At 50.6% G+C, this 17271-nt stretch overlaps 1 protein-coding gene across 3 annotated transcripts in view; it reads left to right on the top strand.

Moving 5' to 3' along the window:
• Positions 1-16975, top strand: part of LRRC20 (leucine rich repeat containing 20) — a 74397-nt gene extending 57422 nt beyond the window's left edge. For all 3 annotated transcript variants that reach the window (XM_088841941.1, XM_055425548.2, XM_055425549.2), the window contains one exon: positions 14492-16975. In XM_088841941.1, coding sequence (XP_088698067.1) covers positions 14492-14646 — 155 coding nt within the window. In that variant the 3' untranslated portion in view covers positions 14647-16975. The remainder of the gene's footprint in view (positions 1-14491) is intronic.
• Positions 16976-17271: the final 296 nt, after the last annotated feature.

Below are 17271 nucleotides of genomic sequence, written 5' to 3'. Positions count from 1 at the left end.
ATGGTACTTTTAAAAGGAAAAGTACAGATATCCTTGGCTTTTCAAAGGTTTGCTTTACACCCCTTCACTTCACTTTGATTTCACTAGTCAAAGAAATCTGAAGAGGATTTTCATTTTTATGAAAAACTAGGAAAAGTACAAACAGCATTCAGCATTCATTTTGCAGCAAGTGTTAATAGAGGAAGCTCCTACCCTGAGCAGGGAGAGTGGCCCCGCCAAGCTTCTTCCTGGGATCCCCACTCAGCATCAAGCCACCATTGCTTTCATCTGTGTCTGTGAGCATCTGTGCTTTATCTCCATTTATTTTGTGTGTCTGTTAGTAAGTGAAAGTGAAAGTTGCTCAGTCGTGTCTGACTCTTTGCAATCCCATGGACTATAGTCCCTGGAATTCTCCCAGGCCAGAAAACTGGAGTAGATAGCCTTTCCCTTCTCCAGGGGATCTTCCCAACCCAGGAATTGAACCTAGGTCTCCTGCATTGCAGATGGATTCTTTACCAGCTGAGCCACAAAGGAAGCCCAAGAATGCTGGAGTGGCTAGCCTTTTCCTTCTCCAGCAGATCTTCCCAACCCAGGGGTCAAACCAGGGTCTCCTGCATTGCAGGCAGATTCTTTACCAACTGAGCTATCAGGGAAACAAGATGTGTCCTAAGGTGATTGCTTCCTCACTTTATACCATTTCTGCTTACAAAAGCTTTTATGTGAACTCTCTGCTTTTGGATAGTGGGGTACATCTGTATCTGTATTACATAGAGATGCTTTGGGCTGCATTTGCTTAATTATGCCCAATACAGTTTCACTTCTTACTGTTGAAGCCAACAGTTCTCAGAGTCAGTGGGAGCGGGGGTGGTCCCAGGACCAGCAGCATCACCTTAGAACTTGATAGAAATACATATTTTTAGGCCCCTCCCAAGACCTCCTCAATCAGAAACTGGGGGAGGGAAGTGGACAGCAAATGGTTTTGTTTTCTTATTTTGACCTTGCCACGTAGCTTGTGGGATCTCATTTCCCCAGCCAGGGATTGAACACAGGCCATGGCAGTGAAAGTGTTAAATCCTAACCACTAGACCACCACCTGATGTGAAGAGCCGACTTATTGGAAAAGACCCCGGTTCTGGGAAAGACTGAAAGCAGGAGGAGAAGGGGACGACAGAGGATGAGATGGTTAGATGGCATCACCAGTTCAATTGACATGAGTTTGAGCAAGCTCTGGGAGTTGATAAAGGACTCACAAAGAGTCAGACACGACTGAGCGACAGAACAACAACAGACCACCAGGGAACTCCCTAGCAATTTATATGAATGATCACTGACCCTGCCCCCAAATGATGCAATTGCATGCTGAAGTTTGAGAACCCCTGTCGAGGCTCTGGCCTCTCCAAGTGTCACCCAGCAGCAGGGTGGGTTTCACCTGTTAGAAATTCAGAACCATGGACAGAGGAGCCTGGTGGGCTACAGTCCATAGGGTTGTAAAGAGTCAGACATGACTGAGTGACTAACACTTTCTCTTTGGGCGTGGCTCAGTGGGTAAAGAATCTGCCTGCAGTGCAGGAGATGCAGGAGACATGAGTTCAATCCCTGGGTCAGAAAGATCCCCTGGAGGAGGGCATGGCAACACACTCCAGGATTCTTACCTGGAGAATTCCATGGACAGAGGAGCCTGGTGGGCTACAGTCCATGGGGTCGCAAAGGGCTGGACATGACTGAAATGACTGAGCACACACAGGCTTCACCTGCAACCTCCTGAATCATAATCTGCACCTGAGAAAGACGCCCAGGTGCTTTCTGTGCCCAGCAGGACCTTTTTCCTAAAGCCCCCAGTGCCATCTCCGGGCAGCTGACTGTGCTAATTAGCCCCACCATCCTCCCAAGCACAATGCTCCTTGAGCCTCACGGAATTCCTCAGGGTACTCACCACAGATCCCCATTTGGATCCCTCTGGAGCGCTTGTTAAAAAGGAAGGCTCCTGGGTCTCCTCTCAGACCTGCCACATCAGATTTTGTGTGGATGGGACCCAGGAATCTGCCTGTCTTAACACGTGCCAGGGGCAAGGCAGTGGTGTGTTGATCGAGAATCTCTGCGCAACTGATATCTCTATCATCCTCTCCTTTCCTCCCATCCATCCAGCTAGTGCCTAGTACAGCCCACTCTTCTTCCCGAATCATCTGTTGGAACTGGTTCTTCCTTTCACACTTCACAGCCTCCACCCCTGACTCCCAGTCTTCATCATAGTTTATCTGGGCCATGGCGCCAGCCCTCAAACATAAGGTTTCCACAAAGTACAGGGCCCTCATCCCCTGGGATACAAGGATGAGGGTGGGGGGCGCCATGGAGACTTGGAGGGAGCACTCCTGGCCTAAGGGGACACCTGCACGCCTGCCATGGCCCGATGTATCTCTGGGGGCCCAGGCCCTCTGTCACAGTAACTTCTCCCTCCTCCGGGAAGGTGGTGGGGGGAGAGGCAGATCCCTGCAGGGACCCACAGCTTCACTCTGGTCTCCATCAATAGAAAACAGTCTCCAGGGTGTCCTCCCTTAGCCTGGGGCACAGGTGCCCACTAGGGCCTCAGGATCTCCCTCCCCCTGCATTGATGTCTGTGTGCCAGCCTCACCCTGTTTCACAGAATTAGTTGATCAGCATCACAGGAGCAGAGAGGCATGGCTTTATGTCACTTTGGGGCTCTGCCAGACTGCCCCTTAGTGGGAGGTTCTGCAGGCTCTGCTTGTTGGTTCTGGGGACTCTCACGGGGGTGGGGAGATGAGCCATGAGCACTGAGTACCAAGTGCTAAATGAGAGGGCCACGTAGCGGCTGAGCAGGGAAGGGCTTCCTGGGGAGCAGGAGTGAGTGGGGCCCAGTCCTTTTGTTCCAAAGCACAGCTTCTCTGTACCTCTGGGGGGACAGAAGGAGACTTCTTTCATAAGAGCCCAGGAAATAGTTTTTAAATAGAGGAAACCCTCGAAAAGCAGAAGTGGAAGTAATGTTCTATTTGATCTAAAAAGATAAAATTGTACCGTTTTCAAAATCTAACAGCCATGGCTGCTTGACACTGCTCTTCTGTAATTCTCATTTCATTTGCTCAGGCCTCTCTTCTGGATAGGAGGTGTTACCTTCACTTGGCAGCTAAGAGACAGGCTCACAGAGATTAAACAGATTGCGCAAGGGTGTGGTGGAGGCAGGATTTGAACCCAGGTCTTTGGCACTCCTGGGCCCACATTGTCTTTGGTGCTCCAGAGCTTGCCAGGTCTACATGCGATGGGTGTGGAGGGTGTGGGTGGTGCCCAGAGAAGCATGTGCAGGCGCCACATGTCTGGTAGCACCAGTATGCTGTTGGCCAGGTCACAAGGGGAGAGTTTTCTTACACTGGCCTTGCTCAGCCTTGGCATGATCCCTGTGGTGGCAGAGAAAGGAGCTCTCCCTGCAAGCAGTCACACTACAAGGGCTTTTAGCTGGTATTTACAAGGGGCCAATTGGCAAGCACACTTCCTGTAGCTTCCTGCCTGCCAGAGAAGGCTGTTAATGTGTGTGTGTGTGTGTGTGTGTGTGTGTGTTAGCCGCTTGGTCATGTTAGACTTTGTGACTCCATGGACTACGGCCTGCCAGGCTTCTCTGTCCATGGAATTCTCCAGGCAAGAATACTGGAGTGAGTTGTCATTCCCTTCTCCAGAGGCTCTTTCTGACCCAGGGGTTAAACCTGGGTCTCCTGCACTGCAGGCGAATTCTTTACTGTCTGAGCCACCAGGGAAGCCCTGTTAACCCCAAAGACATGTCAAAGCAGAGAAGGTCTGGGAAGACAATGTCAAATCCCTGACACTATCCTCCTGCCCCTGGATCTTGGACTCTAATCCTGTCTGAGCGGAAATGGAAGGAACTCTGGACACTGGGTTTGAATTCCCCCTTCCCCCGCCCGCCAAGTATACAACAGTCTGAGCCTTGCCCTAACCCTTCCACCAAGCACTAAGTGTTACAGTGCCCAGGAGAAGAGAATTCACCCTCCAAGGTGGCAGCTGTCTGTGTGGCACAGTGGACTCATGCCATCTGCCCAGTATGCAGAGGGCATGAGCACCATCTCCAGCAGAGTGCTGCCACATACCCCACAGTCAGTGAGCAGGCAGTGCACGCATTGATTGTGAAGCCATCGTTAGAAACAGTGTAGAAGTGCTTGCTGGCTGTGAAGCCTCTTGAGGGAGAAGCTGGGAGTAAACAAACAGTCTTCAACATCAATTAGACTTGGCCCCCAGACGTGGAGGGGAGGGAAGCTCTTGTTGCAGCTCCTGCCCACGTGTGTCTGCCTGGAGGGAACTAGCAAGCCAAGTCTCTGCCCAAATGGCATTCTCTGTGCCAACCAGTGAGTGGTAAAACCTTGGTTACCCAGAACCTCCAACTATCCAGGATGCTCGTGATGCTCTGTCGGTAGCACACAAGAGAAGACCAAGAAAAGTTCTCTGACATTTGCTTAAAAGAAAGCAATTCCATGCTGCCTTAGAAAAACCAGTCTAAGAGACAGGCTGTCCTTGTCTCTGTCCAGAGTGCTGGATAGCAGCCCAAATGCTCTGACTCTCAGATCTCAGCCTTGCAAGGATCTTATTCAGGGAGTAAGAGGCTCCCAGGGACACAGACGCAGATTTAGGCATTGGGGAAATGTTCATTCACCAGCTGTCTTTTGATTGATCAGCTTGCTCTGTGCTAGCACTGTGCTGGAGATGGAGATGGACAAAGCATGCTCCTTGTTCTCGCGGGGGCGGCATGTCAGTTACCCTGGCTGATCCTTAGTGACTGTTTTGTTCACATCTGAATCTTCTCTAAGCATTTTCAAGTGTGCTTTTGTTTAACGCGGGCAACAGCCTTCTGTTGTTGTTTAGTTGCTAGGTCGTGTCTGACTCTTTGCAGCCCCATGGACTGCAGCACGCCAGTCTCCTCTGTCCTCCACTGTCTCCCAGAGTTTGCTCAAATTCATGTCCACTGAATCAGCGATACTGTTTAACCACTTCATCCTCTCCTGCACCCTTCTCCTTTTGCCTTCAATTTTTCCCTTATCCCTTATTATTCTCCCCAGGTGAGGAAACCAAGGCTCAGGGAAGTTAAGTAACTTGGCCAAGGTCATGCTGCCTGGACAAAACTAGGATCCCAGCCCAAACAGTCTCTCTCCAGAACCCCAGTTGTTGAGTACAGTGTTTTGCATAAGAAGAGGGACTATAACTGGAGGGAGATTGAAAGCCGCAGGAAAATTATGGCTGAAGCACATAACTTTGGTTGGAAGAAAATTCCCTTGGGGTGAAGAGAACAGGGGTAAGGTAATGAGGCAGAATTTCCTAAGCCATGAGTTCAGGCAATCAACTTGCCTCTTGATGGCTCCACCCCACACAATGCAGCAGATGGGCAGCATCCTAGGATGGAAGTGCTAGATGAATGTTTTCACCAGATTCTCTCATTAAGCCTCACCGGGAAGACCAGTGGTACTCAAACTAGCTCTGCATTCAAATCATCTGGGAGATTTCAAAATACCTGTGTCCAGGCCATTCCCCATGCCAGTTAAGTCAGAATCTCTGATGGAGGGTTTGCGGCTTGATGATTTTTTTTTTAAAGCTCCCCAATATTGATTCCAATGTGCAGGCAAGGTAGAATCACTGAGCTAAACCAGAACCTTCCAACAACAAACATTCCATCCCTCAAGAAACTATAACCTTCTTCCTTCTCCCTATGCCAGTTGTGTGTCTGTGTGCGCATGCGTGCTTAGCTACATCAGGATGAGAAGAGCAATCAGCCCAGCCATGGGAGCTGACAGTTGGCTGGGAGGGTGACAGAGGTGAGCTCTGTGCACTTGCCTCTTGGCCTCTTTTCCCACTGACCCTACTGGACCCTGGGCATGGTGCTCTGCTGTCCCACAAACTGCCCCTCCTGATTTCCTTGTCCCACACCTAGCGTTTTCCTTTATAAATGAACCAAAGGCAACTGGACATGAGTTTGAGTGAACTCCAGGTGTTGGTGATAGACAGGGAGGCCTGGCGTGCTGTGATTCATGGGGTCGCAAAGAGTCGGACACGACTGAGCGACTGAACTGAACTGAAAGGCAACTGGGAACATGCAGATAGCAAAACTGTGGGCCAGTTCCCAAAGTTCAGGTTTATTCCAAAGAATCATAGTGTAAGTAGAAAGGAATGGGCCTGAGCTCTGGCACCTTGTGCTCGGGAGCCTGTGGTCTTGCCTGGGTGGGCTACTTGACTTGGCTCCCCAGTACTAGACATGCTCATTCAAGTTCAGTGACCTCACTGTGGTAGCTTGAAATTGACCATGGTAGAAATATTTATACCATGAAAAAATTGGTAAATTCTGGGAATTCCCTGGTGGTCCAGTGGTTAGGATTCAGGGCTTTCGATGCTGGGGGCCTGGGTTCAGTCCCTGGTCGGGGAACTAAGATCCCACTGTGTGTTAGTCTCTCAGTCGTGTCTGACTCTTTGAGACTCCATGGGCTGTGTGTAGCCTGTCAGGCCTCTCTGTCCATGGAATTCGCCAGGCAAGAACACCGGAGTGGGTTGCCATCCCACTGTGTAGTACAACCAAAAAAAAAAAAAGAAACCCTTGGCAAATGCCACAGATCAGGGGTTTTCTCTCCAGGAAGTGGGGTGTTGAGTCTTAGCCAGCACATAGCTTCGTTCTCGGTGCCCTACCACCCCTCCCACCTCCCCTCCACCACCACCTTTAACTCATTTCGTTTTCTAGAAGTTGGTTTCCCTGGTGAGGCCCTCCCTTACTCATTCCCACCTAGTGCTTATCTTAAGAGCGTTTCTTCTTCTTTTTCCAATTTCTAAAGGAGGTCTGATTTTGCTGACAATGATCTTAAGTCTGAGCAGAAAGAGTTGTAAAGTTGTAAAGAGAGGATTTACGGAAGGAGTCATTCACACGTCCGCCCCAGCTTTCAGGAGGCCATTCCTTTTCCATCCCTCATGTCCTTCACCCCCCACTTCCAGACTGTTGATGTATACACAGCACATGAGGTGGCTCTTGTCCTCCATCCTCCAGCTGCAAGGGAGGGACCAGCAGACACTTAATGGGAGGCCACAGCGAAACTGCCATTGTTTCCTGAGGCCCTCCCAGAGCTTCTAACTGAAACAGTTGGAGGAGCAGAGGGGTGAGGGTGGACTGGTGCAGGGACTTCAGTGGGGAGGGGGAGGGACACAGGAGAGCAAAAGGGGAAATCCGCCCTGGATAACAAATCGCCAGGCTAGGGCCAGGCAATCTGAGTTACTTACTTGGCTGTCTCCAGAGCAGCCAGAAATAGGACTGTTTTATTTCTTTATTTTTAATTTCTTGTGTATTTATTTTGGACACAGTCTCCGGCATGTGGAATCTTAGTTCCCTGACCAGGGATCGAACCCATGCCCCCTGCACTGGGAGCACAGAGTCTTGACCACTAGATGTCCAGGAAGTCCCAACTGTGTTATTTCTGAAGAGAATCGTTATAACCTGGCTTTGACTGCATATCAGATCTGGGCTGGGGAGTGCCTCTGGCAGGTAGCTGCACTAGAAGCCCATGGGTCCACCTTGCTGGCCGGCCTGCATTGAGGAGGAGGGAATCACAGTGGGGCTTTTCTCCTTCTATGTTTTTCTTTCCCCAGAACCCTGCCCTTAGGGAAACATAGTGTCTCAAGGTTCATGGTGGATTCCTTAAAACACTGTGCTCCCCATCCTCTTGATGGGGTTGCCTGCCATGCTCTCTGAACCTTCTTGGGGAGCACTGTCTGGTCCCTTCTGTGGGCCTCTGTAGCCTCATGAGGCAGAGGACCGTTTAAAGATGAGAGGTTGGGGTTAAGAGAGGTTAGGGGCCCACCTGAGGTTGCACAACTCCAAGTGGCAGATCTGAGGTCAGGGCCCGAATCTCTGCCCCATCCTCTCCCTCAGATGGCCTCTCTTCACCAGAGGACTTAGAGCTGCCTGCACACAGCCTTCCCTGAGGGACTCAGCCTGCAGGGCTGTCAGGTGCATGCAGTGCCACCTGTGCTGCCTGAGCGCAGGGGCAGCTTCAGCTTTCTCCCTGGGCTGCGCCCGCCCCACCCACCCAGGGCTCAGTCCAGTGCTCTGGGGGGTGGAGGAGGCTCAGTCATGGCCCCCACCCGGTCTTCTGAAGGGACAGCCCTGGCTCTGATTGTACTCCAGGAGCCTCCTTGCTACCGTCACGAGTCTCTGTCCCACCAGTTTAGCAGAGTTTGCCTGCTTATGTCCTGTGGCATTTCAAGTGGGGCCGGAAGCTCGGTATCCTTGATCGTAGTTGTAGGCTCCAGGCACCAGGAGCTGGGTCAGGGCCGAGGTATGGGGATGGCTCTGGCTGCCAGGCCAGCCTGGATTCTCGAGCATGAATGTGTCTTCAGGCCCCCTTCCACCCCGGGGAGACTAAGATAGCCCCCGTGTGCTTCCCACCAGCCTAAAGCCCAGGACTGGGGCACTGCCCCTGCATCTTTACCCAGCATCCCAGGTCCCACTGAAGGAGGCACCAGGCTCCCTACTCACTGCTCAGGATTCCTTGGGGATTGAGGCAGAGATGCTGAAAAAAATCCTGAAAATTCAGGCCTTCTGGCTGGAAGGGTTATCTTCTGGATCAGAAGTGAGACTGCCAGCCATGTATAAGTGTTGCTTACAGTGTTGATCCAGCCTGGGCAGCCCACAGGGCACCATGATTTGTGTCAGAGCTGCAAAGAAAACTGGCGGACTGGGGCCCTAGGCCACCAGGCTGGGGAGCCTCTGATCCCAATCTGGAAGGGACCAGAGGGGCTCAGCTCCACCCAAAGTGGGAATCAGAAGTCCCACTGGCCTCTGCTGTGACTGCTGGAGCTCACTCAGTAAAACTTGCCACTTCCCTGGGCCCAGACTCCTTCTCCTGTCAGCATCCTTTTAGACCAGAAGTGCCACACGTATGAAGAATCATACTGTGGAGTGATCATTTTTATCATCTTGCATCTAGCTTGTGCCTCTGGCATGAAACAAGTTTGCCAGTCAATAATGCCAATGATTAGTGAAGAGAATTCAAGCTAACCTTGGAGAAGTAATTTTCTCTAAATAGTGTCCATTCTGATGCTGTTATTATTGATTATTTTAGGCTTCCACAGACATAAGCAGGAGTCTGGGAGGGCTGTCTGCGGTGGAAAGAGGGTTGGAGTAGTCTCTCATTTTCCGGAATAATGAAAGTTGGAAACAGCCTGAATGTCTTTAACAGTAGGAACATGAGCCAAAGCGTGACCGCTCCATTCTGTGGACCACCAAGTGGCCATAATGCTGTCACTGACTTGTAACCTGAAAAGATGTCTATGATGTGTCATCAAGAAAAACTATGTTATGGCACAGTAGCTAGGAGGCCATTTTTGAGACATAGTTGTGAACACACATATGTACACACACACACACGTGTAAAAAAGTTGGTAAGGCCATATACCTCACATTAAGTAACTGGTTCTACATGGTGAAACATGGATGATTTTATTTGAGCTCATCAATATTTTCTCATTTTCCAAATTGGATTATTGTGCTAAAGAACTAGTAACCTGTCACAGCCTTGGCCCACAGAGGCCTGGCCCTGACTAGCAAAAGCGCCCAGAGTGGGTCAGGTCAGAGGAAGGGTCCCAGCTCTTGAAGTTAGAATTTTTTAATCAAATGGTGTTGATGGTGGGTCCACTGTGTGCCCAGCCCAGGTTGGTTTTAAGCCTGAAGGAACTTATGATCTAGTTCAGGAGGTAAAACATTCATCCACTTATTCATTCATTCATTCATCCAACAAATAGCTACTGAGCACCTGTGGGCACTGTGCCAAGTACTGTACTTACAGCATGAACCTAGTCCCAGAGTGTGACGTGAGATATGTTCTCCTATAAAGCGGAACGGGAGTTTGGATGGGGACCAGAGGGAGTGACAGAGGAGGTGGGTATTTGAGCTGGAATATGAGGATCCACAAGTCTCAGTGAATGGGGATGAGGGGATGGCCCACGGGAGGGGTGGGCCGGGGCTCTTCTTCCTCTCCGGGTGTGCCAGAGTCCAAAGATCTGACTTCTGTTAGCAGCATGATGCCAATGTACCATGTAGCCCTAGGCAGCTTATGTAACCTCTCTAAGCCTCAGTTTTACCACACACAAAATGCAGACCACTTCATATCCTCCCCTTCACCCTCCAGCCACGTCCCTCTCTTCTTAGGATGCTTGAAGACTGAATGTTCTCCTTTGTGCTTTATCCAGAAACTCTCCATTTGCCTCTTGGGCTTATTGTTTCCTAGCTTGGCTAGGCCAGTTGTTGATTCTGCCAGCTTTAACGCAGTCTGTTGGCCCCATTGCTTCTTCCTCTATGCTGCTCAAATGACCTCCCTGGTTAAATCAGGGGAAAGAGATACACTTAATCCCATGCCATCACTCTCTTCCAGCAGAGCCATTTGAAGAACGCCAAAGACTCTGAAGAGGCCAACTCCGTGGGTGGTACTTGGAAATGACAGGCTGAGAACTCAGGGAGCGCTGCTCTCTCTAGGCCTGGAGTCACGCAGATTTGCTCTAGGGCTGGGCTGCAGCAGGTCTTCATGCCATGCCCAGCAAACCTCGGCAGGGGCATCACAGGGAGACCCTCCTCCCCATCTCAGGAGCACAGGCCTCCCTAGCTGCGGGATGGAGGAGTCATATAGTTCAGAGAGAGAAAAGTCCTTATCAACCCCTAGTTCTTGCTTGAAGGCAGGCCAGGGAGAACAGACATCACTTATGGGATGGTGGATGATGGGGAACCTGATTAGGTATTGAGAGTGAAACTTAGCAGAATTCTTGCTCACATTGAACATGAGTGATGAACACTGAAGTGCAAAAGTCAGGCCTAGTTGAAACATCCAGGGGAGCTAGAGTAGAGTCAGAGAATCATTGTCAGCATAGAGAATCTGTAATTTAGTTTCCTTATCTGCCAAATGGGTCACTATGAAGGACCATCTAGTGCAGGGCCTCAAATACCAGTTCCCAGAATCAGCCTCTTTTCTGGAGCCCATTTTATTAATAACAATGTGTTAAACTCCCTGGGCCTTGACTATCTCCTGTGTCACCTGGGATATAATGGTAAAGACTCTGTGAAATGACCTGAGTTTTTAAATAATTAATTAAATTTAATTGGAGGATAATTTCTTTACAGTATTGTGATGATTATTGCTATACATTGACGAGAATCATCCACAAGTGCACGTGTCTCCCCATCCTGAATGTCCCCCCCACCTCCCTCCCCACCCCATCCTTCTGTATTGTCCCAGAGCACCAGCTTTGAGTGCCCTGCTTCATGCCTCGAACTTGCACTGGTGACCTGACTTTTAAAAGAAAATTGTTTATTTATTTATTATTGGCTGCGCCAGGTCTTTCGTTGCTGTATGCAGGCTTTCGCTAGTTGTGGTGAGTGGGAGCTACTCTTCTTTGCAGTGCATGAGCTTCTCATTGCAATGGCTTCTCTTTTTGCAGAGCACAGGCTCTAGGGTGCGGGGGCTCAGTAGTTGCGGCTCGAGGGCTCTAGAGCACAAGCTCAGTAGTTTTGGTGCATGGGGCTTAGTTGCTCCAAGGCATATGGAATCTTCCTGGACCAGAGATGGAATCTGTGTCCCCTGCCTTGGCAGGCAGATTCTTATCCACTGTGCCACCAGGGTGGTCCATGAACTGACTTCTTAAGAGCCCAAAGCAAGAGGATTTTCTTATCTGGGCCATCAGGGGCAGAGGGGATGACATCGGGGCAGAGGGGAAGACATGTGCCCAGCTGCTGGCTGTGCTGTCGGCCATGGCTGTTACAAAGCTAGTGTGCTAATACAGAGAAGGGGAAGCTTCCAAGTCATTAGTCCTTCTCTTCCCAGCCATTGTTGGTAGGGCACTTGGGAGCTCACTGTGCATGAAGAGAGACAAGGAATTCCACAGGCAGCCCCTTCCTTTGGCTCCCACTCCTGCAGCTCCCCCACCCAGTCAGGAGCATAGCGGAGCAGGCGCTAGCAGCTGGGTAATATAACATTAGCATGCGGGTGTGCTCCAGAGAAAGCAGAAGCTGAGTGAGCATTGATAGCAGTTGATCGTGCTTTTCCTCCACTCCTAGGAACAGCGTCTGCTCACAACCTAGTGATCTGGAAATGCCTTATCTCTGCTTCTTTCCCTACCTGAGCCTCCATGTTTGCCTTGGGCTCTAGGTCCTTCCCCATCTCCTTCATGGCTCCTCTCCTCTCATCTATCATGTAGGTCCCTATCTGTCGAACGGAGCCTCCCTGGCTGCCCTCTAGCCAGTCTTGCATGGGACCCAGCTCCCGGCCATGACCCACCCTAGTAACTCCCTGCCAGCTGCCCAGAGCATGTTTTTGTGCCCACCATGTCTACGTGCCACCTATGGTGTTTGGCCCTGGGGATTCAAGGACAAAGAAGACTCTACTCTTAGGAGGTTAAGAATTTCTCCTGCCTCCAGCACTAGACCCTTGGTCTAATTGATAGAGCCAGTCCCCAGGGAGCTCAGAGCCAGTCACCCCAAGGTACTAAAGGGAGAGCAAACTCCTGTAACCTGTGATCAGTGATGTTTGATGTTACTATCGCAAAAAGATTGTGACTTGCTGAAGGCTCAGATGATGGGGAACTTTATTTTTTTTTAGCAATAAAGTATTTCAAAATTAAGGTATATGTATATATTGTTAGACATAATGCTATTGCATATTTAATAGACTACAGAGTAGGGTAATAACTTTTATATGCACTGGGAAACCAAAATATTCAGCTGACTCCCTTTGTTGAGATATTCACTTTGTTGCGGTGGGCTGGAACCAAACCGGCAGTGTCTCTGAGGAATGACTGCATAGATATTCTCTTTCATCCTTAAGCACCTATGTGAGGTATATACTGTTATTATCCTGATATGAAGTTCATTTTATTATTTTTTAATTAAAGTGTAGTTTTAGGTTTATAGTGAAGTGATTCAGCTATACATATATTAATATATGCTTTTTTCAGGTTTCTTACCCACACAGATTATGACAAGATAGTGAATATAGCTTCCTATGCTATACAATGAATCCTTGTTATTTTTTAATATATAGTGGTGTGGATCTGTTAATCCTATTCTCCTAATTTATCACTCCTCAATTCTGCCTTGGGATTCCCAGGTGGCTTGGTGGTAAAGAATCCAGTGCCAATGCAGGAGACACAGGAGACTGGGGTTCGATCCCTGGGTCAGAAAGATTCCCCTGGAGAAGGAAATGGCAACCCACTCTGGTATTCTTGACTGGAAAATCCCATGGACAGAGGAGCCTGGCGGGTTACAGTCCACGGGGTTGCAGAGTCGAACACAACTGAGCACACACACATGCACCCTGCCTTTCCCCTTGGACAACCATGAATGTGCTATATATGTCTGAGAGCCTGTTTCTTGTTTGTAAATAATTTGTATTATATTTTAGATTCCACACATAAATGATATCTGGCATTTGTCTGTCTATTTCTGACTTACTTCACTCAGTATATTATTCTTTAGGTCCATCTGTGTTGCTCCGAATGACATTATTTGTTTTTTATGGCTGAGTAGCATTCCATCATATATATATACACACACACGGCATCTTCTTTCTTCATTCTTCTGTTGATGGACACTTAGGTTGCGTCCATGTCCTGGCTATTGTAAATAGTGCTACCATGAACATTATGGCACATGTATCTTTTCAAGTTAGAGTTTCTGTCTTTTCCATATATGATGTGAAATTTAGTAATATGCTTTAGGCACACAGCTGTTATGTGGCTGGCCTGGGACTTGAACCAGAGATTGAGTGATCCTAAAGTTTAGGTTTGAGGAACTGTGTTACCAAGTTTTAGTATAGTTTTAAAGAAAATGTGATAAAATTAACCATTTTAACCACAGTTCAGTGGCATTTGATACATTGACACTGCTCTGCCACTGTCAATTCTAGTTCCAAAATACTTGATCACCCCAAAGGAGACCCTGCACCCATTAAGTAGTCCCTCTCCAATTCTTCCTTCCCCAGTCCCTGGCAACCACTAATCTGCTTTCTGTCCCTATGGTTTTGCCTATTCTGGACATTTCATAAGAACAGGATCATGTACTCTGTGATCTCTTGCGTCTCACTTCTTTCATTCAGCACGTTTTTCAGGTTCATCTATGTTGTAGCCTGTGTCAAGCTAATATTCCATGGTTTGTCTCTACTGCTTTTTGTTCATCCACTCATCATTGGTGGACACTGGCTATTGTGAATAGTGCTGCTGTGAACACATGTACACAAGTGTTTTGAGTACCTGTTTGCAATTTGGTGAGTGCCACTCAGGAGTGGCATGGCTGGGATGAGTGGTAATCCTGCGTTTAATAGGATGCTTTCCTGCCTGTGGTTGTATCTCCCTGGTGGGTCCCAATGGCCCCACACACGGGGCCAGGTGCCAGGCTCTGAGTCCACATACAGTGAGTGAATCCCATCATCCTTCTTCTTTGCCCGCGTGCTCCCAACCCCCTAACCTGTCCCTTTCTCCCTGACAGACGTGCCCGTGGAGAAGCTGGCTGCCATGCCTGCCTTGCGCCGCATCAACCTGCGCTTCAACCCGCTGAACGCCGAGGTGCGCGTCATCGCCCCACCACTCATCAAGTTCGACATGCTCATGTCTCCAGAGGGCGCCCGGGCCCCCCCACCCTAGGCCTGCCTCGTCACGCCCGCCCGGCAGGGGACAGAGGCCGCCTGGCCTGGCACCCTAGGGGAGCGAGTCCCGTGGGCCCGTGTGAGGCCAAGCTTGGGGGGCGGGGGGCGGGCGGGCGAGCAGCGCGGTGGGAGGGGCGGCGGGCCGGATAGATAGGTAGAGCGGTAGCGGGCCCTGGAGTACCCGGATGCAGGAGGCACGGCGGGGCTTGGAGCCCAGACTCCCGCACCCACAGCTTCTGTGCAAACCTGGGCTGGTCCTCTGAGCCTTACAAATTGAGAAAGGGGGCAAAGACAGGGCCTGCTGGTTCCTTGAAGGCTTTTGGCACATACCTCCAAGTTACGTTCAAGTCATCAGTACCTTCTGGGCCCATGGATGAGCATAGCTGCGCACTTTCTGGGCCCTTGTGGGTTTGAGGCTTTGTTTCTAGTGCTGAGAGCCAGCAGCTGCCCTGAGAGTGACAGAAGACAACCTCCATCTATTTATTATTTCCTGAGGACGAACCTGGATGAGGCCCTCCACTGTGCCCCGTCCTCAGCCCTCTGGGCCCCTGGATTGGCGCAAACCGGAACTAGGAGTCACGGGAAAGCTGCAGAGAGAGTGTGGCCCAGCGCTGTGGCACGGCTGAGAATGTTTGTGTAGGGGCCCAAGGACCGGCGGGGGCGTATCACGTAGGCTCTGTGCTTCCCCATGACTAAGAGATCAGTGGGGCTGGAAGTCCAGACTGCTCCATCCCTGCCCCCGTGGTGACCAGGTTTGCCTGGCATCAGCCCTGCTGCAGGAATGGCAGCCCAGAGAGAAACACAGCCATTTGCACCTGTGCCACCCTCAACACAGTCGCCCTCAGACAGTTGTCTGACTGCCTTGTCATTGGTCCATGCGGGGCCAGAAGGCACCATGGACTTTGTGACCAGCCAGTTCCCAGGCCACCACCACCCATAGTCCTGATGACCTAGTTATCTCTAGGCCCTCGATCTGGAGTCTAGGGTGTGGCCTGGTAATTGTGTGACCAATCATCTCTGTTTGCCTGGGACTGAGAGGTTTCCTAGGATGTGGGACTTTCAGAGCTAACACTGGGACAGCACCTGGCAAACGGGCAACTGGTCCATCCACGGGGCCTGGGGCTCTGGCTTACTGACCACACCTGTGGTTTGGACAACTGCTGACCCCGTGATCCCCAAATATATCTACCTCCCACCTTCTCATCTGTGGAGCTAGCAGACTCAGAGCCCAGAGCCCACCTGGCCTGGTCTACAGGAGACAGCTGCTGCCTCAGGTCTTGCAGCAAGTCAGACTACCCAGATCCTACACCTGTGGACTAGTGGCCTGCTTCCTGTCCTGAGGTTGGGCTGTTCAAGGCTCAGACCACCATTCAGAGCCCTAACGCTTCCTCAGAACGCGCCCAGGCCCATCCCCCCTCCCCGGCTCCACCGCCTGCCCCTGCCCAGGCCTTTGGTATCAGCAAGAGGCTGACTGGTTGGGCCACTGTTGGCCCATTGCTGAGTGATTGGTGTTCGCTCTACTCATCTTCCAAGGCCTGGTTGGTGAAGCTCTGGGGGAAAGTGTTTTCAGGTTGAGGAGGCTGAAATGGGATCTTCTAGGGCTTCGGAGTTCAGCCATGGACGGTGGGGACAAGTGAGCGAGCCTGCAATCCAGCCCAGGCTGGTTGGGATACCCTAGACTGTTTCCTGGAGTGGGGTTTTCCTTGTCAAAGAAGGGGTGCACTTTTCTGATATGCAGGAAGACACTATATGGCCAGAGCCTTGCAGCTCTAGTGTGGTCTGTGGGGATGCCTGCAGAGTTGGCATCCATGGGAGCTCGGTAGAAATGCAGAATCCCAAGCCCCATTCTAGACTTCTGGAACCAGAAACTTCATTTCAGAAGATCGCCAGCTGATTCCCACAAGCAGGGGCCTGAGGCGATCCTTGGGACATTCTCAAAGTAGAGGGTGAAGGTTCTTGGCCCTCCCTCTGCACCATTGGTAGAGTTTGAGTCTGCTCATGCCCCCTTAAACCAGTCCCCAGAGACCCTGGGCCCCTTCGATCTTTCCAGAGGCTGCGTGGTGCTCCCAGTGAAGGGACTGACCCAAAGCCACCAGGAGAGGAGAGCTGGCTTTGCTTGGCCTTCCTGGGTGACCTCTGCTGCTTCCCCAGGTCGTTACCTAGGGACCTTAGACAGGGTGGCTTTTGGAAGTTGTTTTCTACTCTGCTTGGAGAGTTTGCTCATGCCTGCTGGGAAAACTTGGGCAGTCAGAGAAGGCCCCAAATCAAAGCCCACTGTGTGAGTGAGCCCTTCGCTTCAGTCTGCAATAAAGAATGTGTTGGTTTCATCTGCCTGTTGGTGTTTGATTCATTCTCATGGCACAGATCTCACGTGGCCTGGGTGGTGACCCCATCCATCAGCACAGAGAAGGGGCTGCCCCTCTGATAGAAATTATGGGGTAAAGCAGCTTGACCCAAGTGTGGCTTGGAATATTCACAGTGGGCTGAGGCACAGCCAGGCAGAGTTGATGCCTGCCCTGACACTGTGCGGCTGCAGAGGTCTAAACATCAGTCGGGGGGGACCTGGTACCTGCAGAAGGATGAAGGGGCCCACTGTCCCCGCCTTGCCATTTCTCCCTGAGTG

The sequence above is a fragment of the Moschus berezovskii genome, chromosome 12 (genome assembly GCF_049115385.1).
Source record: "Moschus berezovskii isolate FMDL1 chromosome 12, NW_MosBer_1.0, whole genome shotgun sequence".
NCBI lineage: Eukaryota > Metazoa > Chordata > Mammalia > Artiodactyla > Moschidae > Moschus > Moschus berezovskii.
Note: the sequence above shows the minus strand (reverse complement) of the source record. Positions and strands in the feature narration are given on the sequence as shown.